At 39.1% G+C, this 27,546-nt stretch overlaps 1 protein-coding gene across 1 annotated transcript in view; it reads left to right on the top strand.

Moving 5' to 3' along the window:
* Positions 1 to 104: 104 nt before the first annotated feature.
* SOHLH2 (spermatogenesis and oogenesis specific basic helix-loop-helix 2) overlaps positions 105 to 27,546 on the top strand; it is a 53,998-nt gene continuing 26,556 nt past the window's right edge. The window contains exons 1-6 of the mRNA XM_006731283.3: positions 105 to 284; positions 9,821 to 10,035; positions 20,407 to 20,468; positions 20,549 to 20,653; positions 22,170 to 22,269; positions 24,191 to 24,301. Coding sequence (XP_006731346.1) covers positions 237 to 284; positions 9,821 to 10,035; positions 20,407 to 20,468; positions 20,549 to 20,653; positions 22,170 to 22,269; positions 24,191 to 24,301 — 641 coding nt within the window. The 5' untranslated portion in view covers positions 105 to 236. The remainder of the gene's footprint in view (positions 285 to 9,820; positions 10,036 to 20,406; positions 20,469 to 20,548; positions 20,654 to 22,169; positions 22,270 to 24,190; positions 24,302 to 27,546) is intronic.

The raw sequence follows: 27,546 nt of genomic DNA, 5'->3' as shown, positions 1-27,546 counted from the left end.
CCCAGCCCAGGTCCCGCAGGGCCCCTCCCAGCAGCCTGCAGCTCCCCTAGGTGCCCAGGCCGGGGCAGCAGGGCCACTTTAAGGCGGGTGGGTGGGGGTGGGGGGGTGCCGTGCGCGCCCACAGCTGCGGACCACGAGCCATCAGTGCGGCGGAGCAGGCGGCTGGGACGCGGCAGCTTGGCCGAGCTCCTCCTGCGGTGAGGCTGCCCCAGGACCCGGCACGTGGGCAACGGGCCATGGCGGCCTCAATTATCTGCCCAGAGCGCGGCCAAATCTCTGGCCAGGTAAGAGGAGGAGGAGGAGGAAGGGGAGGCAGCTGCGTTTATAACCGCGCGCGGGCCCTGAGGCCGGTGGCCCCCTTGGCCCGCACAGGCATCTCTCATTCCGGGGACGCCGAGGAGCACGGCTCGAGGAGGGCCACTTCCAGGGGCGCGAGCCGGTGCCCGAGGCGGGGGACCGGGCGGAATCACCCTGGGCGGGAGGCCAGAGCAGGAAGGCGGGCTGAGCTGTTTTGTTACACAGACATGCCTGTCTGGCCCCGGATGCTTGCCAAACGCAAATTTTCAAGCCAGCCCCTCGGAGGGTTACCCAGGAGCGGAACTTAGTAGGTGTCCAGACAGAATGTGAATGACGACAACTTTGGTTTTGCTTTGAATATAGCAAAGTTTATTTAACACGGCAAAGTTTATTTTGAGCATGCTTGTCTCTGCACAGCTTGGCATGCTTTTTTTCAGTTTGCTTACGGGCATGGGGTCCAAAAAGCCCTTGCATGTCCTTCCTCAGGTTTACACCCAAACCGGCAGTTGTGCCTGGAGACCAAAGCCGTTGGCGGGAAAAGGCATCTGTGCTGTTCACACGTCCTCCCACCCTCCCGGGAGCTCAAAAAGCCCACTGGCCTCTTTTGAAAGCACCTGATTTATCTTCCCCTTAGCGGAAGCATAAAATCATTTCCATGACTGTTTTAGATTTAAAAAAAAAAAAAGTGATGATTAGCCCTCTAGAAGGAGAGCATAGAGCCTCGGCCCACCCCAGAAAGCAAGGCAAGCTGGTGTTGATTTTCTTATTTCACGTATCTTGATAGAGAAATCGGAGAGGCAAACCTTTTGGGCTGCCTAAAGTTTTGTTAGCCCTTAGAATGCTCTGCGTACTTAAATCTCCTCACTCCTTAAGCACAAGCTTTCTGAAATTACCACTTTGAAGTGGACCGGTTTAATCGGTTTTCTTAGTTATTTCAAAATGGAGGCACCTATTTAAACTCCAAGGAAAAACAGTATTTTATGGTGCAGGATTAGGCAAAGCTGCACAAAATGGAACTCTGAATAAAATGTCTGATTACCTAGTAGTACATAAATGGATGGAGGCTTCCTACTCTTACGGAAGTCTGAAGCCCCAACTGAACCTTTTGTTTGCATTTGAAGAGCAGCTTGCTCAGTTTCTCCAGATAGAGCTGTTTAAATCCCTTGACTCCTGGGGAAACCAGAGGCCAACGATTGCCCGGTGAGACCATCAGCCCATGCAGCTGCTGCTGATTGTCAGCTCTGCTCCTGGTGATAAGAGTGACATAAATAACAACTCACTAAAATGTAGGAGTGATTTGCTTTAAGCACTTCAGCACCTGCTGTTACTAATTAAGGGTTTAGCCTGCTGCAGATTGCAAATGGAAATCCAGTGTTTTAAACAGTGTGGAGACTGGAGTGCCCTGCGTGGTACTGTGATTTAGAAATCAAACTGAGTGGCTAAAGACCAGTGGTGACGATGATGTTGAAATATAAAAACTGCCCAAACCTCAAAGATCTACACCAAGGTGTTAGGAGTGTTTATCCCCGAGTAGCAGAATTACAAATGCTTTTTATTTCCTCTTTAGGCTTTTTTTTTTTTTTAATTTTCCAGTCTTTCCCAATGAATATGTATTGCTTTTGTTTTAAAAAAATATAAAAGGTGCAGGGGCGCCTGGGTGGCTCAGATGGTTAAGCATCTGCCTTCGGCTCAGGTCATGATCCCAGGGTCCTGGGATCGAGCCCCACATCGGGGTCCTTGCTCAGCGGGAAGCCTGCTTCTCCCTCTCCTTCTACTGCTCCCCCTGCTTGTGCTCTCTCGCTCTGTCAAATAAATAAATAAAATCTTAAAAAAAAACCCAAAAGGTGCAGTAAGCAATTCAAATAGAAAAAAATTTCCCACCTAATGAAGTCTCGCCATCGGTTCAATTTGTGATGCCCACAGGTGAAAATCTTGGATGTACTGAAAAAGGCAGTTTCCCACATCAGAGTATACTAGAAAGTTTTGTTCATTTTCCTTTTATTATTCCTACCAGTGGATTCTTCTCGTCACCCGGGTTCATATTACACTGCCAACAAGATATTTTTAGCTGAATGAATATTCAGATTTAAGTTGATTAGAAGCTATTGAGTTAAGTCAAGTTACCTTGGGATAGTGGGCTAGGGCAGTGTTCTAATTTGTCTGATTGTTAACATTCCATGTGTGCGATGGCACGGATTTTGTAGGGCAGGGAAGGAAGCCTCTCGCAGGAGAGCAGGGCAGTTCTTTCCAGAGCTGCTTTATTTCATGCTCCTCTGTGAAGTGCCTTGCGCCATGGCACAGAACTGTAGACTCGTGTGCAAAACGGCCTGTTAGTGGTGCTGCACGACCTTATGCCTTTCTGGATCTTTCCTCTCAGATTTCCCCCCAGTACTCCATGTCCTGCTCCTCAGAGCTTGCTCTTGACTTCTCTCCATACTAGCTGAGAGATTCTGGGGAAGTTAGGCACTGAGCCTCTGAACCTCAACGCTGGTAGGAAAGGGTTCAGGTGAGCAGCTGATTTCTGTTATTTAAGGCTTTTCTCCTCGGTGGGCCCTGTTTCCCCTTCTCTATGGCTCAACGAAATGCAAAGAGCCTTTTGATTTGGGGCTGTTTTCACCACTTGATGGAGACACATTTTCCCCCTCTAATTCCACATCCTCCCTTCCCCATCAGATTGATTTGATGTTTTCTGTGTGCAGGCTTGGTATTATTTGAGAAAACATGGCAATAACTACCAAGTACAAGGCATTGTACTAACATGGTAATAGTCGGGATTTAAGTATTACCTTCCAGACGAGGATCGCAAGTTTCTTACTCAAAGCTACTAGTAAGTGGCTGGACTAGGCAACAAAACCTGGTCTGTGTGCCTTGAAATCCTTTGCCCACTTCCCACTGCATCCAGCTGTTAAGAATCAGTAGTAGCTTTGGTAGAACCGAGGCTGATACATGATTCTTCCTGTGTTCCAAAGACTGAAAGCTATATGTAGCAACAGAAAAAATTATTAGAATGTCAGCCCCGCGAAGGCAGGGACCTTGTCTGTTTTTCACTTTGTATTCCCAACACAGTGTCTGCCATGCAGTAGGGGATCAATAAACATCTGTGGAGAGAATAAATAGGTAACAATCACATTTAAGCAGATGCAAAGTGGCAGGATGTTTTAAAGGAAAGAGAAAATAAATCTTGGTAGTGGAAAGTTTTACAAGTTATTCATAGCCCAGGACACCTTGGTTTATATGTCTTATTTTAGTGCAATTATTAATAGCACCCCCTTTCATTCTCAAAATGTCTCAGTTTGGAAGGTAAATGGTCACCTTGTCTGTAGTAGATAGGTTAGTTTTGGACACTCATAGGTTGCTTCAGTTAACCATGTTAATTAAAAAGCAAAACTATAATCACTCCTTTTATGACCACTTGTTAATGACCATTACAGTTCTTGGCATTTGGCTCACAAGGGAATATATTGGTATAGAAGAAGTCCTGTGCTACAGTGGAGATTCATAATCTGGACTCAAAAACATCACAGTAACTTTGAGTCCCACATTGCTCCTAAAGTGCTATTGGAGATGAAGGATGTTTATAAAATGAAAAGGAAACAGTCTAGAAGGGTCCTGATACTCGGTACTGTAGAAATCCCGAAGTGTTATGCTGCCTTCTTAGAACATAGGGCATTTGAGGGAAATGGAAGGAAATGAGGCTGGTGACATGGGATGATATTAAGCTATTGAAAGGCTATGCTAGGGAGTTTGAATTCTTACCTGTTTAAAACAGCGTGGGGCAGGTGAATGAGATTGGCTCCTGATGATGAATGGAGCACACAAGTCAACCTCCTGGTCCAACCCAGACCCCAGAGTAGGACATACTTAAACATGTGCTGATACTTCAACAAGGAAATATCATGGAAAAAAAAAAAGTATGTTGGGGGAGGCAGCAGGTATTCCAAATTAGAGGTCCAAGGATGACCTAACCAAATGCAATATATAGCACTTCATGGAATCTTGGTCTAAACAAAGCAGCTTCTTTCTGAACATTAAAAAAAAACAAAACAAAAACAGGAAAACTTGAAATTTAGAAAGCAGATGTGATCAAATTGCCACTAAAAGAAAAGTACAAAAACCACAGCTTAAAAGATCTAAAGACGAAAGGCAGAGGGAAAACAATTCTAGTGGTAGCCCGGGCTGAATGTTAGAAGAAACCGATGGAAGTTGACCAGAGCGTGCTCACCTGGTAATGAATTAGCTATATGCAGAGCACCTGGGCTAGGTGGGCCCCTAGACTCTCCCCTCACCCCTACTTCATCCTGAAGAGAATGAACTGTATGTGGGACCTGGGTTCCTGGTGTTGGTAACTTCCAAACTTTTATAATTGACCAGGAGGAATGGCAGCTCTGCCCAGGAGGGAAATAAAGTATTGGCTTTCAGAGTAATGCCTTCCGTTGTTATTATTATTTTGACAGTGAGCTGGCCCCAGCCTCTCTGGTCTCCAGCCTTGCTTCCACTGTCTTACCCACTCCCACCAAATCCACACTTGTCCCTTCAAAGGAAGCAGCCACTGGGGAGAGTACGTGGACATGTCGACTTCGTCCTTGATTCGTATTTATGTTTGGATAACCAAGGATTTCCAGACATTAACAGAACTAGACACAAATGCAGACACTAGACACAACTATTCCAGAGAGGTTTTTAAGGGGATAGAAAAAACTTCTAAAATTCTGATTTGTATTCTCAGTGAGGGTATCACATCCTGAACATAGCAGGTTATGAGGAATTACCAAAAAAGAAAAATCTTAGAAGTGAGCAATTCACATTAAATAAACTGAAATCATAAAAATCTTTAGAAGGGGGCGCCTGGGTGGCTCAGATGGTTGAGCGTCTGTCTTCGGCTCAGGTCATGATCCCAGGGTCCTGGGATCGAGTCCCACATCGGGCTCTCTGCTCCTTGGGAGCCTGCTTCTCCCTCTGCCTCTCTCTCTCTCTGTCTCTCATGAATAAATAAATAAAAATCTTTAAAAAAATATATAAAAAAAATCTTTAGAAGGACTGAAGAATGAGCTGGTGATATGAAAAATAAAGTTAAGGGACTCTCTATGAGAAAAATGGAGACATGAAGGATCAATTGTGGATGTCCTGCATCTCCTGGAAGATTGCCAAGGAGGGATGAAGATAGAAGGAATTGGGAAATAGAAGGAAACTTAAAGAGCCAAAGATCCACTGAGTGCCAAGTAGGATGAATAAGACCCATACTCAGACACCTCCTAGAAAACCATCAGAACCCACGGCATAAAGAGAAAAGCACAGGAAGGAAAACAAAGCAGCTTATTCTTTTTATCAACAACTGGATGCTAGAAGAAAATGGACCAATAGCTTCAAGGTTCAGAGGCAAGGGATTTTTGACCTTGGAAGTATTTACCAGGTAAAACTAGCACTGAATAGTTGGCCTTAATGCTACTATTAAGTAAAAGAAATAAGGGGTTTAACTCCCAAAGTCTTATAGGAGCAGCAGGAAGGAAAAAGGAAAATCCAATCAGCCTAACAGAAGGCATGGGAAAAAGGAAACAAAATTGCTGTTGATGGGAAATGTGAAATAACAAATGAAGGGAATAAGACCATTTCACATTAAATTATAAATGTTTTACAATTAATATTATATTAGTTAATGTACATTAATTAATTAAATTCCTACATTAAAAACTAAAATCACAGATTGTGAAAAGAAACCTAAAAATTCAGATATATGCTATTTACAAAATTTACACAAAATCAAAATGATATAGAAAGGCTCAAAATAAAGATATGAAAAGCTATTGTATACCAGAAAAAAAATTTCAAGTGAAAAGCATTAAAAAGGACAAAGAAGTATATTTCAAATACATAGTTTTCTGTCCATAAAATTATCAATGTGTGATCTAGATATTTAAAATATGCTATATAAACATTGTAGGTTGTTATATATATTAAATATTATAATTATGTTTTATGTGACTATGTATAATTACCATGAACCTCTATATACCTAACCCAAAATTAGATACAGAGCCTGTAGTTGGAGAAATTGATAAATTCAACAAACTGTATAATTAGAAAGATTTTACCACATCTCATAAAGTAAAAGATCAAGTAGACCTAAAGAAAGAAAGAAAACAGTAAGTTCTGTCTAAAAATTAGAGAATATATGCCCAGCAGAAAATATACATTATTTTCAAGTATCCATGGAATGTTAACGAAAACTATGTATTACACCACAAAGAAAATATCCACGTTCTAAGAAGTCATATAGGATACGTTTGCTGTTGACAGTGCACTGAAATAAGAAATGACCAACTAGTCAATGGCCAAAAAAATTAAAAACTAAAACCAAAAACACCATACTGTTGAAAATTGAAAACATTTCATAAAGGTGTTTAATGTAACTCTGAGGTTAAAATGGAAGTATGAAGTGAAATTACAAACTAGCAAGGAATGAACATAGACACAATATATATCAAAATCTGTGGGGTACAACATAGTGCCTCGTGGAGGACTGTGCCATCCAAAAGCACTTTCTGCAGTGATGACAATGTTCTATAATTATGCTGTCTGATATGGCAGCCACTTGCCATGTGTGGATATTGAGCACTTGAAATGAGGCTAGTGTAACTGAAGTGAATTTCGAACTTTAATTTTAGTTAACATAAATTTAAATAGCCACATGTGGCTATCATGGAGGACCACACAGTTTATAGTCTCTGATAAAGCATCATCAAGAAAAAGATAGGAAAATTTAATTATATATTAATCTCCAGTTAGGAAGCAAGAATAACAATGCACATAATAAACATTATATACATTTAAAAACTAGTACATTTAAAAAGAGATAAAATGGATTAAAAAAATGTATATATATGAACAAAATTCACTTAAGGTAGAAAATCTAAATTTACTGGTAATCATTAAGGAACTGTAAAAGGTACTCTAAAATCCATCTCTGTAAATGGCTTCGGGCCCAGATTCTGCAGACATGTTTATCTAAATTTCAAGAAGCGGATAATTCTGTTTTATAAAATATTCAAGACCATAGAACAATATTGAAACTTTCTGTTTCATTCTTCAAAGCTGGCATAACCCTGAGATACCCAAACCAGATAAGACAATACAATAAAGCAAAATTGTACCCAGTCTTACTTATGAATGTAGATGGAAAAATCTAAAATAATATGAATGAACTTAGTCTACACATTATAGGTTTATCCCAGTGAGGCGATTATGGCTTGACATTAGGAAATCTATTAATGTAATTCACTACCTATAGAATATAGAATAAAGGAGAAAAAGGTATGATCGTGTTGATCCTAAAAAAGCATTTGGTAAATATCAGCACCGATTTCTGATTTAAAATTCTTAGCTTCCAAATAGAAAGAAACTTCTTTAACTTGGTAGTGGGTATGGACCAGAAACTTTCTGTATCATATTTAGTGGCAAAAACATTTGAATTATTCCCACTAAACTCAGGAACAAGACAAGAATGCCCTGTGGCACTCCTGCTATTCATCATTGTTTTGGATGTTCTAGCCAGAAGATCAATGAATAAAAAGCATAAATTCTGGATATAGGTAAAAAAGTGTCATTTATTTTATTTATTTTTTTTAGAGAGTGTGCATGCATACTCACAATAGGAGGGTGTGGGAGGGGCAGAGACAGAGGGAGAGAGGGCATCTCAAGCAGGCTCCTAGCCCAGCTTGGAGCCTGTCACGGGGTTCAATCTCATGACCCTCACTGAGATCGTGACCTGAGCCGAAATCAAGAGTCTGACCCTTAACCACCTGAGCCACCCAGGCGCCCCACCCCCGCAAAATATCATTTTGAAGACAATATGATTATATGTGTCGAAAGTTCAGAAGAATCAACTAAAACATATTGGAACTAAAGAGAGAATACCATAAAGTTCTTGAAGCAAATTCTTCATACAGAAATTAGTAGCACTCTCTGTATTAGTTGTAATTAACTAGAAAATATAGTGAGTGAGAAAAGCTATTCCCTTTACAATGACTCCAGAACTTTGAAATATCTAGGAACAAACATGAGGACATGTGCAGAATCCATATGAAGGTTAACATTTAAAAAGACCCGAGGAATTGTTGGACTACAGTGAGAAAAGCAACTCACTTTTAAAAATATAATACCTGGGGTGCCTGTGTGGCTCAGCTGGTTAAGCGTCTGCCTTGGGCTCAGGTCATGATCTCAGGGTCCTGGGATCAGTTCTCCACTGGAAGTCTGCTTCTTCCTCTCCCACTCTCCCTGCTTGTGTTCCCTCTCTCGCTGTGTCTCTCTCTCTGTCAAAAAATAAAATCTTAAAAAAAAAAAATATATATATATATATATATAATACCCCCTTTATGAAAAAAAAAGCTCTGTGTGGGGTGCGTGTGTGTGTGTGTGGTAGAAATCATCTGGAGGGATATAGACCAAACTGTTGACAGTGGTTGCTTCTATGGAGGGATTAAATGGGTAAATGAAGAATCACCTCTTTTTTTTTTTTTTTTAACAAAAGAAGGAAGAATATTAGAAGGCGGATAGAAATGACAAGTGCCAAAGTTTTGCTTACTTTGAACTTGACTAGTTTCTTGCACCTCACATGTTCCTTCTAGCAAGCCCTGGCAAACCAGGCTGAAGGGGAGAGGAATCCTCATGGTGGGACAGCCTCACCAGCATCCTGCCCTGCAGAGTTGTGTCTTTGGCGAGCTGCCTTTCTCTTCATAGGTATTTCCAACTCTTTCACCTACTTCTTTAGGCTTCAAGTCTGATCAGCTCCCAAATCTGTTTTCTCACGTGGACCTGTCTGTGATCTGCCATTTCCAACTCTCTGCTGACTGTTTGCATTAATTCAAGCATCCCCATTCTTTAACAGTTAGAGTGGATTGTGCTCAATAACTATAGAGAATAAAACATAGGAAAGTAAAAGGTGAAGATGGAAATTATATTTTTTTCTAATTGAATGTGCTTGAAAATAACCCCAAAAGGTAAGAAAGATGCTTTTTTGGCTCCAAAATATTGAGTTTTGAATAGCATGTATTATCTATTTAAAGAAAAGACCATGAGTGTCTCTTGGAATTTAGGAATTTGGTTCTTACTCTGTTCTCTGGAATGTATGTTTCATCAAAATAATGGTTTGGGAGAGCCACCAGTTTGCTTTTCTCACTAGTAAACAGATTTTTCAGCAGGATGAGTGATTGGGAAACTGGGCCTTAAGAATCCTATCTGTTGTCCCTAAGATGAGAGAGAAACCCACGGGAAAACCACAGTAGAATAGCATTTGTATGCAAACATATTTTAAAAATAGCATGACCTTCAGATCCATTCACCACCCTAGGTAATGAAGACAAGAAATTAATAGTTCCCATCCCTGAGGTGCTTCTAGTTGACCATTCGGTCTACTTGTAGTCGGTTATTGTGTTGTCACCTTTATTTATTGTATCCTCTAGTACATGACGTCTTCTCTATGCTCAGATGTTAATTATGTGGTACTTCTGCTTTTTTCCTTCTCTTTCAGGCAAAAATAGACCTCTTGTTAGTTGGAGATGTCACTGTTCAGTACTTGGCAGATATTGCACAGAAATCCTTTTCAAATATGGGAAAAGTCACCATAACCATCAGGGATGTGGGGCAGGCAGCCGCACTTCTGAAGGACCACCCCTTTGACATGGTTTTCCTGAAGATGACTCCTTTACCAACGGCCGAGGAGCTGGGAGCTATCAAATTAATTAGGTGAAGTTCAAAAACCTTCACTCTGTACCTTTATAATAGTTTTTATTGAAAGCCATTTCTATAAAAAAAAAAAAAAACCTTAGAAGATGGTACTATTTATGCTTTAATTTTGAAGATGAGAGATATTTTCATGGGCAGAATAGGTATACATATTATTGTTTTTATTGCCAGTTTGACATGCTAATATAAGAATTATCCTTTTAATTTAAAAAGTAATTGATGTGGATGAGAATGTGAGAATTAATTGGTCATAGAAATTTATTTGGTATATAGTACTTAACTTTAATCCCACAGGTACTCCTTTTTAATAACTATGTCATTTAAAATGGCACATCTTTTCAGAGTTCATTAATTGTGATGGCAGATACTAAAGCAGGTGAGCATTCTTAACTCTAAAATTATCTAAAATTATCTTTTTCAAAGATGTTCTAATGTGAAAGATTCCCAAGGCTCTCTGGATCTTTTGAGTCCAGATCGATATCACATCCAATATTTTTGTTTCATCTTGTAGCTCCATAGACACATTCTGCTTCTGTTTGACCCACTCCACTCTAGAGATCTGGAGTCTGGTGGTGGGAGAGTTAGGTGCTTTCTTGCCTCACTACATAGGATTTTGAGCCATTTTGGGTTTTTTTTTTTTTTTTTTTTTGAGAGGGAGAGATTGAGAGAGGAGGGGAGGGGCAGAGGGAGAGAGAGAGAATCTCAAGCAGGCTCCACACTCAGCACGGAGCCTGACATGGGGCCTGATCTCATAACCCTGAGATCATGACCTGAGCCGAAATCAAGAGTCAGATGCTCAAGCAACTGAGCCACCCAGGTGCCCCCCATTTTGGATGTTTTTAAACAAGGTTAGGTCAAAACAAATTTCTTCCCCTTCTATGAGAAGATTTGATAGAGAAAGTATAATCACAGATAATATTGGAATATATAAGGACTTGTAATAATTACAGGATAGGCCTTTCATGTCTAAAGGAGAATGTTCAGAGACAATATTGTTATCTCTGAATAAAAAAGAGCAAACATATTATGTTAGGCGACAAGAAAAGTTGAAATGGGAAGAAGCCAAATTGATGAGTTCCTTGTTAAAAAGAGAGACTGATGCAGCTCCTGAGGTTTCTTAGAACTGGTGATCTTCTGCATTTCTTTTGGCTTTCCACTGGGAATATGAACTCTAGACAAACCAGGCAAACTACCTCAAAGTGGATTTCATTTCCAAGATATGTTGTGAACTGTCCTCCTTCTGAAGATATGCCTATTTTATTACATACCTTTAAAAAACGACTCCTATAAATAGAGTTCCCCTGGCTGGGACCTCATCATAATATCACATTTATTATAGTATTTCAGCATTTTTACAACAGTGTTATGAGGGAGGTAGAGCAGGGTTTTGTCATCCCTACATGACAAACAACGAAGGATGAAGTGATTTGCCTAAGGCCACGTGACTCATTTTTGCAAAACTCAGACTAGAACTCTTTTTCTCTTCATGTTCTTTGTAAAAGTCTGTAATTACTTGGCTTCTGTGTTGAAGACCCTTCTTTCACACCTCTGAGATTCAACATATGCCACACTTCATATAAACTAAACATACATATCATTTTGGAAGAGTACTGTATAAATTAGTGTGGCCGATCTCTCTCTTCATTCCAAGAGTAGGAGCCTAGCCAGGTCCCTTCGAATGTAGCAAAGGCTTTGTATTTGCTCAGCATTGAAGCTACATTTTGAACAGGATAAGATTAAAGATCTATTTAAGAACAAGTTTTATATCTAGTTGCAATTATTAAAAGCTAGAAGGTTAGAGGAGAGAACTCCCTGTGTGATGCTCACCTCTGGGTTCTCCCCACTGGTGGTTTCTTTGCTCTGAATAACACAGCTGAAGACTTCTCTTCAGGGAAAAGAAGGTAGATGAAGGCACTAAATATACAGAAACACATATGGTAGTTCTATTTTGCTATAAAAATATTTGTTTGAAAAGGAAAAGAGGATCATTTGAAAACACCTGGATGGGTTTTTCTTATCTCTTGTTCTGCCATTCCCAATATCGAGGATAGGACTTGACGAATAGCAAGTATTCAGTCCCTAGCTGGGGTATGAGTGAGCGACTGTGTGGATGTGTGAAAGAAATGCCGTTGAGGGCAGACAGTGCATTCTAGCTTTTGTCTTCCGTCCTAAAAAAGGGATGGTTTTCTTTGTGGGATCCTTGCTTTTTGTGACGCCGGCCTCAGAGGCTTTGGATGTCTGTGGAATTCCCTTTCTTACCCTCAGAACTGTGATAAGTTTATGACTTATGAATTACTTAAACCCTTGTAGGTTTATACACGTTTATATTTTTGTTTATATTTTTGAACCTGTGGTTTTTCTTAGAGTATTGAGTCCAATAAACTTACTGCCCCATTTGTAAGGCATTTAAACCTTCATCATTCCTAAAGCACTGTATCTTTTGAGTTTGAGCTGACATTTAATGTCTAAACCAAAATGAAGTGCCTTGTTTAGCTTTTATTTTGCTGTATTTTAGATTTTTCCCTCTTAGATCCTTGTTGCTTTGTAATATCTCAAAATCTGGATGAGTACTGCAAAATATACAACTATTTATCTTACTTTTCTCTCTCTCGGGACTTTATACATTTCACCAGCTAATGAGGAGCTTCATATAGAATAGAAATGTCCCCACTTATTTGCAGTATTAGAGCCCATAACCACAAATCTATATAAATATAAGATAGATGGATTTCTATTGACGATAAGAATGAAGTATATAGCCTGTTAGTTGTAATGTTAAACTTATTTTATTTTATTTTAAAGATTTTATTTATTTGACAGAGAGAAAGTATGAGCAGTGGGAGCGACAGGCAGAGGGAGAAGCAGGCTTCCCACTGAGCAGGGAGCCTGATATGGGACTCGATCCTGCGACTCCAGGATCATGACCTGAGCTGAAGGCAGTCGCTCAACAACTGAGCCACCCAGGCATCCTGTTAGGCTTATTTTAGAATAAAATGTAAGCAGCTTATTTAAAAAGATTCCTAAATTTATGCTTATAGAAGAACTATGTTTTCAGCTTGGAGCTAATCAGTGATCAATTTTTTTTTAAAGATTTTATTTATTTATTTGACAGAGAGAACACAAGTAGGCAGAGCGGCAGGCAGAGAGAGAAGGAGAAGCAGGCTTCCCGCAGAGCAGGGAGCCCGATGCGGGGCCAGATCCCAGGACCCTGGGATCATTACCTGAGCCGAAGGCAGACGCTTAACTGACTGAGCCACCCAGGCACCCCTCAGTGATCAATTTTAATCGTCCATAAAAACATTGGTACTTTTTTTTTTTTAAAGATTTTATTTATTTATTTGAGAGAGAGAATGAGATAGAGAGAGAGAGCATGAGAGGGGGGAGGGTCAGAGAGAGAAGCAGACTCCCCGCTGAGCAGGGAGCCCGATGTGGGACTCGATCCCGGGACTCCAGGATCATGACCCGAGCCAAAGGCAGTCGCTTAACCCATTGAGCCACCCAGGTGCCCAAAACATTGGTACTTTAAGACTGACATTCTCAAGAGTTATGGCACATCTTAGGGGCGCCTGGGTGACTCAGTCAGTTAAGCATCTGCCTTCAGGTCATGATCCCAGCATCCTGGGATGGAGCCCTGTGTCGGGCTCCCTGCTCAGCGGGGAGCCTGCTACCCCCTCTCCCTCTGCTGCTCCCCCTGCTTGTGCGCTCTCTCTCTCTCTCAAATAAATAAATAAAATCGTAAAAAAAGAAATATGGCACATCTCAATTATAGGTTAACATTCTTAATAGTACTCCCCAATTTGATTTCATTTTATGAATACATTTTTATTGAGCCAAATGAACTCAAATACTACCCACTGATAAAATATTTTAAGACAGTCCTGGGATTCATTTGTTTGGCTCAGACTTCCAAAATTGAACCACACTCAAAGAGCAGACACTTGATAATTCAGACACATCCTGATACTTTACCTTCCAAGGCCAGGTATGGAAAATTAAAATATGTTTTAAACTCATCAGCAATGTGTGGATCCTGTCTGAACTTGTGATTTTCCATTCCATGAAATGTCTCTGCAGTTCTTAGAATTCTGTGATTCTTGTGATCTCTGTGTAGTTCAGCAGTAGCAAAGGAATACAGAATGTTGTTCCATCTGCTCTGGTGACAAGTCAAGTTCAGATCTGATTTTATTTTTCCCATGTAGTTTCAATTGTCTGATCAGTTAACTTACTAATTCACTAAGAAAACCTAATCTTGTGAGCCACAGGGATCTATCTAACAAGCTGTCCTTTTGTGTCCCTAATTCCAAAACCCCTTTGACTTGACAGAGCAACTCAGTAATTCTTATTAGCCAGTTGGCATGACCTAGCCCTCTGAATGCTTGATGATAAACAAAATAACAATAAAATATCGAAGTAGTTTTGCTAAAAACATTATTCTATAAATTGATGGTTGAGTGTAAATGTGGTGACCCTGACTTAGGAGGTTCACATCAAGAGCTCTTCTGAAGAATAGCATGATGGAAACAGAGCACACCAACCATCACTATTGACCAGAATAAACTCTCGGAACTCAACTATATTTTATCAGAGGTGCCCTATTAGGAGCAAGTGAACTTAGTGTTTTCACATGTATAGATAGTAAAGCTCTCAATTTTCTCATTGAAAATGGTTGTTTTAATTAAGTCATTAGCAAAGAACATTATTTGTTACAAGTCCCAAATAGGCCAGCCAGGTTAGTTTGGCTGCATTTGGCCCACAGATGGCATAATGGATAACTGTACTCAAGAAGGTTACTACCCAAAAGTGACACTGGTTTTTGTCCCTTGAAGTCCTTGTGACTCTAAAGGAAATGAGTTTAGAAATTTCCGCTGGCTTCACAGGGACTTATAAGACACCCCTGGTCCTCTTATTAGCTGATAGATTTCAGAGGCCAGGGCTTTCCTGAGGTTCTTTAGTCAGTTGAGTGTACAACTCAGCTCAAGACACTTTATATGATCTTTTTTATTTTTTTCAGCTACCAGGGACCAGACCTGGGGATAGGGGGAAGATTGGGGATCTGTACTGCTGCAGTTTGAGCTTATTACTCCAGTTCCAGAGAATACCAGAGACAGGCATAGGAAGGGACACTAGAATATCAATATCCAATCTTGTATGTAGAGTATGGTCTCAGGAACCGTCTCAACATTTAAATGGTGTATTGTGTGAAACATGAGGAGAAATGAATTGTCCCCCAATGAATTGCAAATTTTTAAAACCCAAGAGATTTCAGCTGAGAAGGTACTCATAAGTTCTCAGAACCTGCAATTTGATTTTGGTATATGGAAGAAGTGCTATTAATGGGGTGGATGAAAGAGATTTTTGCTTTATTTTTGTGTTGCTTAGTTTTAAGGAACATTCATTCATTAAGAAGAGGACTTTTTTTTTTTTGGTGATCCTGGGAACTCTTAGCTTATCGATCTGTAGAGAATGTGAATGAGCAGCTGAGCTCTAGACCAGTGTGTTGGATTCTGGGAGTTCTATTGATTAGTGGAGTTCCTGTATAGCATCACAATTAGGGTTTCGCTGGCAGGGGGAGTGTTTGGGATGGTAATTGATTCTGTGCTAATGAAAAACATCCAGGAATTCCAACTCTGTCTGATGTAAAGCTTGGAATTTGAAAGTCATCATGAGGGCAAATAAATTCACATATCCAAATCTAACCTACTTTTGTGCCAGTAACATCAATTTGTAAAATAAATAGACACAGAATATTTCTAAAAGCCAAGATTCTTTTATTTAAAATTCTCTAATTCTAGAGTATTTTAGCTTATAATTTACTCTTTGTGAATCAGCAAAATATTTTTTATTCCAAAAGTTGGGCTAGACCATCTTGTATGTTTCTTTCTGTGGTCCTGTTTGTTCAGTCCATTTTTCCCTTCCACTTCTGTTTCCTCATCCAGTTATCATACCTCCATTATACCCCACTTAAAATTATAAATGAAATGCTTATGTTGTGGCAGGCGACATTCTTGTCACCCTCCATGCCACCATGCCCTCCCAATCCCAATAGGCTCGTGTGCCTTTCTTACCTCCACGTTCAGTCCGCCAGTCAGTCTTGGCTTCCTCCCACATATGCCTGTTTTGTGGTAGTATTTCTGCCTGAGCTTCTCATTTCCTCATAGAATTGTGCATTCTCTCCTTTTTTTCTCATTTAGCCCAAACTCCTCAGAATTCATAGAGCAGAGTCAAGCCTGAAGAAACCTCAGTTGTGTGCATGTCACATGTTAGCACTGTCCTGCTTGTTTGAAGTAATTAGTAAATATTCTGAATTATTTATTTTTTTTTTAAAGAAAGTTCTCCGGTATGTCTACTTTTCTCTACCATCAGTTCTTACCTGTGTACTTGGAATATGGTCTCCCAAATTCACCCTGTGCCATCACCCTCCATCCATCCCATCATAGACGGAGTGGTCTTTCTAAAATGCAAATATAATCATGTTAATAGCTTAATACCTTCCCATCGTCCATTTTAATAAAATACCAAATCTTTAATTCAGCCTAAAGCTCTATGTACCTTCTCTGGTCTTATGTGTCTCTCCCTCAGAGACCCTGTGCCATCTTGGACTTCTTTGACTTCTCAGACTTACCTGTTCTGTATATTCCAGGGCCTTTCCCAGGGTCTGTTCTGTTTGTCCAGAACATACTTTACTGCTTATCTGCTTCTGACCCCCGTACCGCCCAGTTCTACCTTTTGTGTGGCTAACTTCCAGTCAGCCACAGAGGCATTTTTGCCTGAAAGCCTGAGGTTGCAGAGTAGGGTAGTTCTCAGGTATGAACTGCTAGCCCCTACGACTTTCTTTCACAACACCGGGTACATATTTGGCTACTTAATTATCTACAGTGATTTGTTCAACATCTGACCCCATCCAGAAACTGTTGATTCCATGAGAGCAGAGACCTTGTTTTCCTGTCTGTTCATGATATCCCCTAGAGCCTAGCACAGAGTCTGGCACATAGTGGGTTCTCACTGTATATGACTCAGATATATAAATTATGTATACAGTTGACCCTAAAACAACATGAGGGATAGGGGTACCAATCCCCAGCACGGTCAAAAATCCATGTATAACTTTTTTGCAGAGAGTATTTTTTTATTGTGATATAATTACATAACAAAATGTTACCATCCTGTCCATATTTTAGTGTTCATTTCAGTAGTGTTAAGTGTATTCACATTGTTGTGAAATATATCTCCAGAACTTTTTCATCTTGCAAATCAGAAATTCTATTCCTATTAAACAACTCTCCCTTTACCCCTCTCTGCATTTCCTGATAACCACCATTTTACTTTCCGTTTCTATGAATTTGACTACTTTAGGTACTTCATGTAAGTGGAATCATATAGTATTTACTTTTTTGTGACTGGCTTATTTCACTTAACATAATGTCTTAAAGGTTCATCCATATTGTAGCATTTAACATCTTTTCCTTCTTTTTAAAGATTGAATAATATATTCCATTGTATGCACATAACACTGTGATGGTTAATTTTTATATTTCAACTTAATTGGGCCACGGGTACTCAGACGTTTGGCCAAACATTCCTCTGGGTTTGTCTGTAAGGATGTTTCTGAAATATTTTCACATCATGTTCACAACAGCACTATTCACAATAGCCAAAAGGTAGAAGCAACCCAAATGTCCATAGACAGATGAATGGATAAACAAAGTGTGGCTATATTAATCAGGATTCTTGAGAAACAGAACCAATAGGATGGCGATCTATCTATCGATCTATCATCTATCCATCCATCTACCTAGAGATAGAGAAAGAGAGAAGTTGATTTAAGTGGCTCATACCATATGGAAGCCAAGAAGTCCTAAGATCTGTAGTTGGCAAGCCAGAGACCCAGGAGAGCCAATATGTAGTCAGTCTGAATGCAAAGGTCTGAGAACCAGGAAAGCTGATGGTATAAATTTCTTTTGAAAAGCTGGCAGCCTCAAGACCCAAGAAGAGCCGATATTTCAGTCTGAGTCTAAAGGCTGGAAAAGGCCAGTGTCTCAGCTCAGGAGTCAGGCTGGAGCAGTTCCTTCTTACTCAGACTTTTTGTTCTATTTAGGTCTACAATTAATTAGAAGAAACCCACCCTCTTTAGAAATGCCAATTTGTTTTATTCAGTCTATCTCAATTCAAATGTGGCTCTCATCCACGTGTATAACTTTTGACTACCTCCAAAAACTGAACTACTAATAGCTTGCTGTTGACCTGAAACCTTACCAATAATTTGGAACAATCAATTAACACATATTTTGGATGTTATATGTATTATATACTATATTCTTAGAATAAAGTAAGCTAGAGAAAAGAAAATGTTATTAAAATCATAAGGAAAAGGAAATACACTTACTATTGTACTGTATTTATCAAAAAAAAAATCCACATGTAAGTGGACCCATATAATTCAAACCCCTGTTGTTCAAGGATCAACTGTAATATAATTTGGAACATAGAATAGTGTGTCTTTCCTTTCAATGCATATATCAGATAACCTAACAATATTGTTTAGTGAGGGTCCTGTCTTAAGGAATAAATAATAACCATGTATAACCACATGCTAATATAATAAATGATGCTTTAAGCATTAGAGAATAGTTATTTTTTTCTTAGGCAGTGGAGCTATTTTCTTTAAAGTCTGGTTCACAGTAATATTCTCCTTGGAAAATAATTTCCTCCTAGTTAATGCCAATGTACAGTACACATTAAATTATCAGAAATTCCAACTTACTGCACTCCTCAGTGTAGTTTATTGTAATACCACATTTCTTTGTTTTATTTTTTTTCGACTTCAAGCATATAAAAGTAGAGAGAATAGTATAATGAACCTGCCTGTACCCATAATGCAGCTTGAACAATTACAAACACATGACCAATCTGGTTTCATCTCTGCCCCTTCCTACCTTCCCACCCCTGCTCGCTGGTGAATTTTTTTTTTTTTTTTTGAAGATTTTATTTATTTATTTTTTTTAGAGAGTGAGCGAGAGAGAAACAGCATGAGAGGGGAGAGGGTCAGAGGGAGAAGCAGGCTTTCCGCCGAGCCGGGAGCCCGATGTGGGACTCGATCCCAGGACCCTGGGATCATGACCTGAGCCGAAGGCAGACGCTTAACCATCTGAGCCACCCAGGCACCCGCTGGTGAATTATTTTAAAGAAAATCTAAGATACCATTTTCTTTCATCCATAAGTACTTTAATAAATACCTCTAAAAGATAAGGACTCTTCAAAAAAAAAAAACTGTCGGGCGCCTGGGTGGCTCAGTCGTTAAGCGTCTGCCTTCGGCTCAGGTCATGATCCCAGGGTCCTGGGATCGAGTCCCACATCGGGCTCCCTGCTGGACGGGAAGCCTGCTTCTCCCTCTCCCACTCCCCCTGCTTATGTCCCTGCTCTCGCTAACTCTCTCTCTGTCAAATAAATAAATAAAATCTTTAAAAAAAAAAAAAAAACTGTCATAACAATATCACATCAGAAAATTAATAATAGTTCTTTAAATTATCAAATAGTCAGTGTTCAAATTTTTCTGCTTATCTTATGATTTTTTTAATTTTTATTTTTTTAAAGCTTTTATTTATCTCTCTACCCAGTGTGGGGTTTGAACTCACAACCCCAAAATCAAGAGTGACATTCTCCTCTGAGCCAGCCAGCCGCCCCATCTTATGATTTTTTTAAACTGTTAGTTTATACAAGTCAAGATTCAATTTTCCCTTTCCTCTGTTTTAATTTCTTTGTGTCTTACTCTTTATTTATATATATTTTTAAAAGGGGTCATTTGTCGGTGCGCCTGGGTGGCTCAGTCAGTTAGGCAGCTGCCTTTGGCTCAGGTCATGATCCCAGAGTCCTGGGATCGAGCCCCGTATCGGGCTCCCTGCTCAGTGGAGAGCCTGCTTCTCCCTCTCCCTCTGCCTGCCTCTCTGCCTACTTGTGCGCTCTCTCTCTCTCTCTGTCAAATAAATAAATAAAATCTTTAAAAAAATAAAAATAAAAAAAAAGGGGTCATTTGTCTTACAGAATTTTTCACATTCTGGATTTTGCTGATTTCATCCCCACAGCATTCTTTAAAATATTTCCTTTTCCTTAAATTTCTTGTAAACTGGTGGTTAGGTCAAGAATCTGGATATGATTTAGGCTCTTTTTTTAAAAGCAAGAATAAAAATGGTCCAGTTTTTCAAACATCACTAATTTGAGATGCTACTTTTACTAAATTTCCATATTAATGCCACCATTTTAAGTTCTACAGACATAAAGGAAATCACTTTAGTTTAGTTCTTAATAAGGTAAAATATTGAATCCCAGTTTTTTAAATGATGATTTTGCTTCATTTTAACACTTTTTTCCTCTCAGATTTGGCAAGAAGAAAAATACGCATTTGCTGTTTGTTTTTATCACCCCTGAAAATTTTAAAGGTATGTGCCTGCTGGACATATTATTTGTTTTTTCTCCAAATAGAAATCATAAGGTCAATATTTAAAACAAAAACTCTTAGGTTGTGTTTCAGGGCATGGAGCTGACATTACTTTAAGTGAGCCACTGACCATCGAGAAAATGAGTATTGTGGTAAAATACTGGAAAATCTATTTCTCAAATACTGGTGAGTGAAAACCAAATATCCAAAGGTTTGAAAAATTCTAATTAAATTCTACAAAAGCTATACTTCTACATTTTTAAGTTGGTTTTCCACTTATGCCTTTTATTTGCTAAGGATTAACTGTATACTATGTACTGTAAAGAACAGGTAGTCCCTATTAATCGTGGTCTAAAGGGAAGATGTGTAAATAAAATAAAAGGAAACATACGTTCTCTACCTGTGAAGAAAAAATTTACATTTTCCAAAGTTGAAAATGTGTTGCCCAAGGACAAATACAATGCTGCGGCAGGCACAGGGTTTTTCTTTTTAGTGCCCTAGTTGCTACCATCATTCCTTATTCTTTAAAATGGAATTAATCATGTCATCGTATGAGTGTCTAAAAGCCAGGGCCACTAACCTTGAATTGTATCACACTTTCTGCTTTGCGAAACACTTGCTCATAAATTAGTTTACTTCTTTAAGTTAATAGGGTGGTTATCCTTTCTGTTTTAGATTTTTAGATACAGATAATTAGTGTCAATGCTTCAATTAGATCTCCCATTTCTAAATTCTTCACCTACATTGTATTATGTGTATCACCAGCATCTAAATACTTAAGCTAATTAAATTAACTTTAATTTGGCTTATAAAAGGACAGGCTTCAATTTCTGAAATTAAATTCTACTGGAATCATTGTTGGTCAATGACTATTTATGGATTTCCTAGGCCTGGGATACCAGCTAGGAATTTTTTTAAAATTATGATGATGTTTTCTTAAAATGGGCCTGAAAAACACTTTGAGGATTATCCTGTATAAATTCCTACTCCAGATGATATAGGACTCAGTACACCCCTCCTTTTTTCATGTTTTGTTTTGTTTTTTAACATTCAGGGAAGATTAGTGAGTTTGTTCTGTAACATTCCAGTGGCTCCCAGCCCCTGCAGCCTCAGAGTTCTTCCTGGAAATGGCTAACTGGTGACCCAGATCCTGTTTGCAACCTCTTATTTGGCTCTCAGTGGACATAGAACAGCTGCTCATCACCACCTGTCTAGCACCCTCCCTATTGGTCATAACCACGTCTGCTTCTGGTCGTCTCATCTTTGCTCTGAGGATGAGCAGCTGCAAAAAAAAGAAAAAGAAAGAAAGAAAAATCAGATGTCATATTTTGACAGTACAGCTGCCTACCATAGACTCATACATACTTTCTTTCTCTGACATTTACCTCTATATAAGAACTTAATAAATAAACTGAGTTGAATGTGTTTTAAGCACACCTATCGCTAAGTTACTAGAATCTGGTTAAAAGAGAATGTCCTGGAGTGAATAGAATGTATATTTTCATTTTTTGTTCTAACCTGGGTGGTTTCATGCTTTACAAACTAAAATCTATAAATTGCTTTCTATTCAAAAAATACTGCTTTGTAAAATCTATTGAATAAAAAGTGGCAACTGCTTTTTGATGAGGGCTTGTATGTATGATCAACATCATCCCCACCAGTGATTTTAGCATTAAAATAGTCCCGCCTTTAAAACTTTCAGTTAAGAATGAATATTCTGTGAAGCCTGAAGAACCGGGATTGCCCCAGCAGAAGTCCTGCAGTGAACAACTGGGATATTTTTCTACTGATCTATTTGCTTGGTTAGTTTTTTTTTTCACTTTTTCATAATAACAGTTCTTACCATATAACTTCTGGAGAACTTACTGATTGTTCAAGTGCTAGGGGTGATGCAAAAGGAAGAAGAGGTTGTGTTATAGAAGGGGGATGGGAGTTTTTCTGTATTTCAGAGTCCCAAACTGGGACTATGGATACATATTGCAGAGGTATTCACTTCAATATAAGGAAGTACTTCATAGCGATCCGGGTTGGCCACAGGGGACAAGGGTGAATTGCACGGTAGTAAGTTCCCCAACACTGGGGAATAGTAGAGTAGTAGAATCTTCTTCAAACAAAAATTTTACATATAACCCCAGTATTTAAACAGGCAAGAGCAGCCTCAGATGTTACCCACTTACCACTAAGCTCTCTGACGTCTTTTTTGAACTCATGAATCTGCCCCCCCATTACTGAAAACAACCTTTAAGAAAGGTCTCTCTGTCTCTGTCCCCACCTCTTCGACGGATAGAACTGATATTTAAACTTGCGTTGGATAATAGGAAGTTGAACTGGGGTCAGACCTTTCTCGTGCTAGCATTATCTGCTTATAAAAATTCAGTTTTTGTGAATTTCTTTCATTCACTTTAAGTGATTTCCAAGGAGATTTTAAATAGAGCATAGGGCTATAAGGAATGAACAGAGCTGCTGAGGACATGGGTGATGATGGTGAGAATTTTGAGTCAGTCACTTCCGGAATTTGTAGAATGTGACCATCAACTATTTGTAGAAACGTGACCATCTACTATTTTGAACAAGGAAAAGACTTAGCAGCCAATAAGTGTGGGTAAACCAAAGATGTGCTCACTTAAATAGTACAGAGATATCAACAGGTTTCTTGATCTTATTTAACATTTTAACCTGAAAGAAATTTATTGTATTATACCTTATCCGGGAAATGAGGTTGGGAAGGGTTTTGGAAGGCTTTGTGATTTTCTTGTATTACTTGTAACTTTTTTTTTATTTTATTTTATTATGTTATGTTAATCACCATATATTACATAATTAGTTTTTGATGTAGTGTTCCATGATTCATTGTTTGCGTATAACACCCAGGGCTCCATTCAGTACATGCCCTCTTTAATACCCATTACCAGGCTAACCCATCCCCCCAGCCCCTCCTCCCCCACCCCCTCCCCTTTGTTTCTCAGAGTCCATAGTCTCTCATGGTTCGTCTCCCCCTCTGATTCCCCCCCTTCATTTTTCCCTTCCTACTGTCTTCTTTTTTTTTTAACATATAATATATTATTTGTTTCAGAGGTACAGGTCTTGTAACTTCTTTTTGAACCCTCCTTGTCTTAAATCTTTGTTTTTCCTCAGAATTCTATCATTACAAATAAAAGTACATTTTCAAATCAAGTTATGTCCCTTGGGATAAAGGAGATAGTATTAGTTTATAAGTTTCTTAGGGAAATATTTAAAAAAATTAATCAAAATGCTTGGAGAAGTTTTAGAAAAATGGTAGAATCAGAAGATATCTAAATGGAAGTAGTCTGATCTCTGCTGATCAAGTTGAAATAGTGTACTGTGGCCCTTTAATCCTTTGTGTTGTCTTCCTGTAATACACCTTTCAAGACAGTCATATAATTTGGGGTAGGCATAATCAATGAGGTCAGAATATTTTAATCCTGCTTACTCTTTAATCCTCTGTTACTCTTTATCTGTATATTTTAGAATTTTGATTAGTCATTGGATTTATGATGATATTGATCATAAATTCTTTAGAGTCTCTGAAATAAAATATTCTGCACCAAATATGTAAGGTGAAGTGCTTTGATATTTTCTGCACCTTTGCATGAAGCAAGGGACTTAGAGAAACACCTTTGATTAGAATATTGGTGCTTATTGTTTAATATTGCCTGACAATTTTCCTCTTAAATCTATAACATGATTTTCTCTTGTTTCTAGCTCTGAATCTCTAAGAAATGATACTGGGTTTGAATTAAAGGCTCCGTTGCCAGATTTTGAGAAAAGCAAAAAGATTTCTCTTCTTCATTCAAGCAAGGAAAAACTGAGAAGGTGAATTATGGTATAGTCCATTTTTAGTATTATTCCTTTCATGGAAAAAATTACTTTCATGAATTTCATAATTGTTTGTAGTACTGTTAAAAGTCTCTGTGAAACTAGTAAATCTGGCAACTAAATACACGCCGCTCGCTCATTCCTTTATTCATTCAGCAAATTATCTGTGAGTATCTGATATGTGCTAAAATATGATTACAGCACCAAATAAAAAAATAAATCTTTGCCTTCAAGATCTTAGTCTAGTGCTCAAACAGACTTCTAAATAGGCTATTACATAGAGAATCATGTTTTCATAACTGTTGTTATAGAGAGGAGCACATAGTAAGCACACTGGGAAAGTTACCTAAGATAGAATGAGGAAGCAGGAAGGCTTTCTTGAGGACATGATGCTAAATTGAGATTTGAATGCAAAGTGACTATTAATTTGGTTTAAAAGTCAGGGGAGGATGTTTCATGTGGCAGGAATAGCAGGTACAGAGACTGGCAGTATAAGAAAGTTCAGTGAATTTATGAACCTGCGGCTGTGTCCATGTACTTGGCTATAATAGCACAAGTGGGAAGGGGCAGGAGATGAGAAGTAGTAGGTAAGGGCTGTGCACATCCTGTTAAGGAATTTGAATCTGAAACTGTTGGGGAGGCCCCGAAGGATTTTTGCAAAGGAGTGACGTGATAAGATTTGCACTTAGAGTGAACACTCTAGCAGGATGTTAGAGAGTGAGTTGAATCTGGAAGCCTGTGGAATCTGTCAAAAGAAGTGATGAAGCCTAGCTATGGTTTTAGAAATGGGATAAGGAAGAATAAACCGATTTCAGATATACTAAGTGGGTAGATTCAGTGTAAGTATGGATGCAGGAGGAGTCGAGTGTAACTTGCAAGTAGATGTTGCTTCCACCAACTGGGAAGTCCAGTAGAATGGCAGGCTGGCAGTTTGTTGGGTGTGAACACCTCCAGGTTTACATGAAGCTGTCCAGTCAGGAGTTGGCCCTGAGGTTCTAGAGAAAGATCTAGGCTAGAAATATGGACTGAGAACTCTCAGGATACAGCGTCTACTTAAAGCAGTAGATGTAGGATAGATATGATGACTTTGCAAAGCATGTAGAGAAGAGATAAATGGAAAAAAGAGAACTTTGGGAAAAATCTATGTAAGGTATGGGCAGCAGTGAAGAAATCGGGGAAAAGAAAGATCAGGAAGCCAAGAGGGATTGGAATTGAAGAGACCAGGGAGAAGAGTTTCCTAAAGGAAGGAGTGTTCAAGAGTATCACATGGCAGAGAGCAAGTAAGGGGAGAACTAATAATTAACTATTTGTATTTGGCAAAACCTAAACATCATTGGGCTTGGCAAAAATAATTTCATTGGCATGGTTAGGGAAGAAGCATCATTGTGGAAAGATGGAAAATGAAAGGTGGGAGCATAAATGAAAGGAAAGAGAAAATTAGGGTGTGTGATCTGTAAAAGGGGATCTAGAGCAAAATGAGAAATTTTGATAAGATTGGGCCAGACTTGAATATGTTTATATTTATATTCCAAAAGAAAATAGCTGGAAGAGAGATAGAGGTTTTGAAGATACTCATGTTCTGATTATCTGTATTGTAAAAAATGGTGTATCTGTGGCATAAAAAATGAAACCAAAATTTGTTGGCTTGATACATGGTTTTATGGATTAACAATTTGAGCAGGACTCAGTGGGCAATTCTTTTGCCTACATGACATCAACTGGGGTCACTTTGTAGTATTCATCTAGTGGATGGTCTAGTCAGGACAGTCCAAGACATTATGTCTGGAGCCTTTGCAGGGATGGCTGGAAGGCTAAGCTCAGCTGGGGCTATCAATTGAAGCTTCTCCAGCATGGTAGTCTCAGGGTTGTCAGGCTCCACTGTTCCAAGAGACAGGGAGAGGAAGCTGTTGCTGTCTTAAGGCCTGGGACCAGAAACTGGTTTGGTGCTATTTCTGCCATATGCTTGTGGTCACAGCAGTCACAGAACTATCCTGATCTAAAGGAAGGGTACATAGAACCCCACCTCTCAGTGGGAGGAATGTCAAATAATATTAATCCCCTACAACTGGAGAGGGGGGTTGGTGATGGACTTGGTATCCCTAAGTAGATAGAAGCTTATGGAATCTAGAACCAGGTGGGAGAACACCTCTTCTACTGAAAATGGAGAGAAGGAGCTATAGCTAAGTGTGGATAAAGATGAGTCTTTTCATGGGGGCCAGAAAGGAGGAAGAAGTTGAGTAATTTCTGCCAAATGGCCTCCATTATCTGCTGAAGATCAATGGAGAGGTGGGTTTTGGGCTTGGTAAGATGGGCTGGTGGATGGGCTAGTTTGGTCCAAAAGACCTTCACTCACATGTTTGGCTGCTTTGGCTGAATGAAGGCTTAGGTAGTGACTGCTGGCTAGTGCTAGGCCATAGATTTCACTGATCTGCATTGACTGAGAAAAATACAGCGCAATGAGTATTTTTAAAGCTATATATTATGCAATTTATATTCTAAGATTTTATTTTCCATATTTTATTTGGTGTTAAAATTGTATTTCTAAATGGTTGCAATGAAAGGATATTGGGAGATGCTACCTCTCTTATTCTTCATGTTGAGATCTAATGTTGGAAGTCCTTTATTGGTCCTCCAAACTTCCGTGTTGTTTGTATTTTCTTCATTTTAATGGTTGATGAAAACTAAAATCTGAGAACCACTCATCTACCAGACTAAAAAGATGCTTTGGAGGGTGTGTACCCCTGTGGCACTATTTAAAGAACTAGAAATCTTTGTTTCCCAAAAAGAAAAGCTGTAACCAGGGTGCCCCATCTTCCCCTTTAGAGATTTGCTTGAGAGATAACAGAAAGTAAAGAATCCATCCCTAATTATTTTTTTGCCTTTTCCTCCTCTTAACCCTTATGATGATGCTTGTGAATATTAGTCTGTTTCCCTTCCTCTTTCTCCTCCCAATCAGCTGCTTTACACACGCTTTTGTCTTGTCTTGCTCCCTTTGTTTTTTTTCGCAGCATAAGGTAACATGATGTTGACTAATGTTGAGGAGATAATGGTCCCGGCTGATGGATTTGAGTATTTGCATTTGGGAAGTTCTTTTTTTTTTTTTTATGTTATGTTAATCACCATACATTACATCATTAGTTTTTGATGTAGTGTTCCATGATTCATTGTTTGCGTATAACACCCAGTGTTCCATGCAGGAAACGTGCCCTCTTTAATACCCATCACCAGGCTAACCCATCCCC

Source organism: Leptonychotes weddellii, chromosome 3 (assembly GCF_054177405.1).
Source record: "Leptonychotes weddellii isolate Sample4059 chromosome 3, ASM5417740v2, whole genome shotgun sequence".
NCBI lineage: Eukaryota > Metazoa > Chordata > Mammalia > Carnivora > Phocidae > Leptonychotes > Leptonychotes weddellii.
Note: the sequence above shows the minus strand (reverse complement) of the source record. Positions and strands in the feature narration are given on the sequence as shown.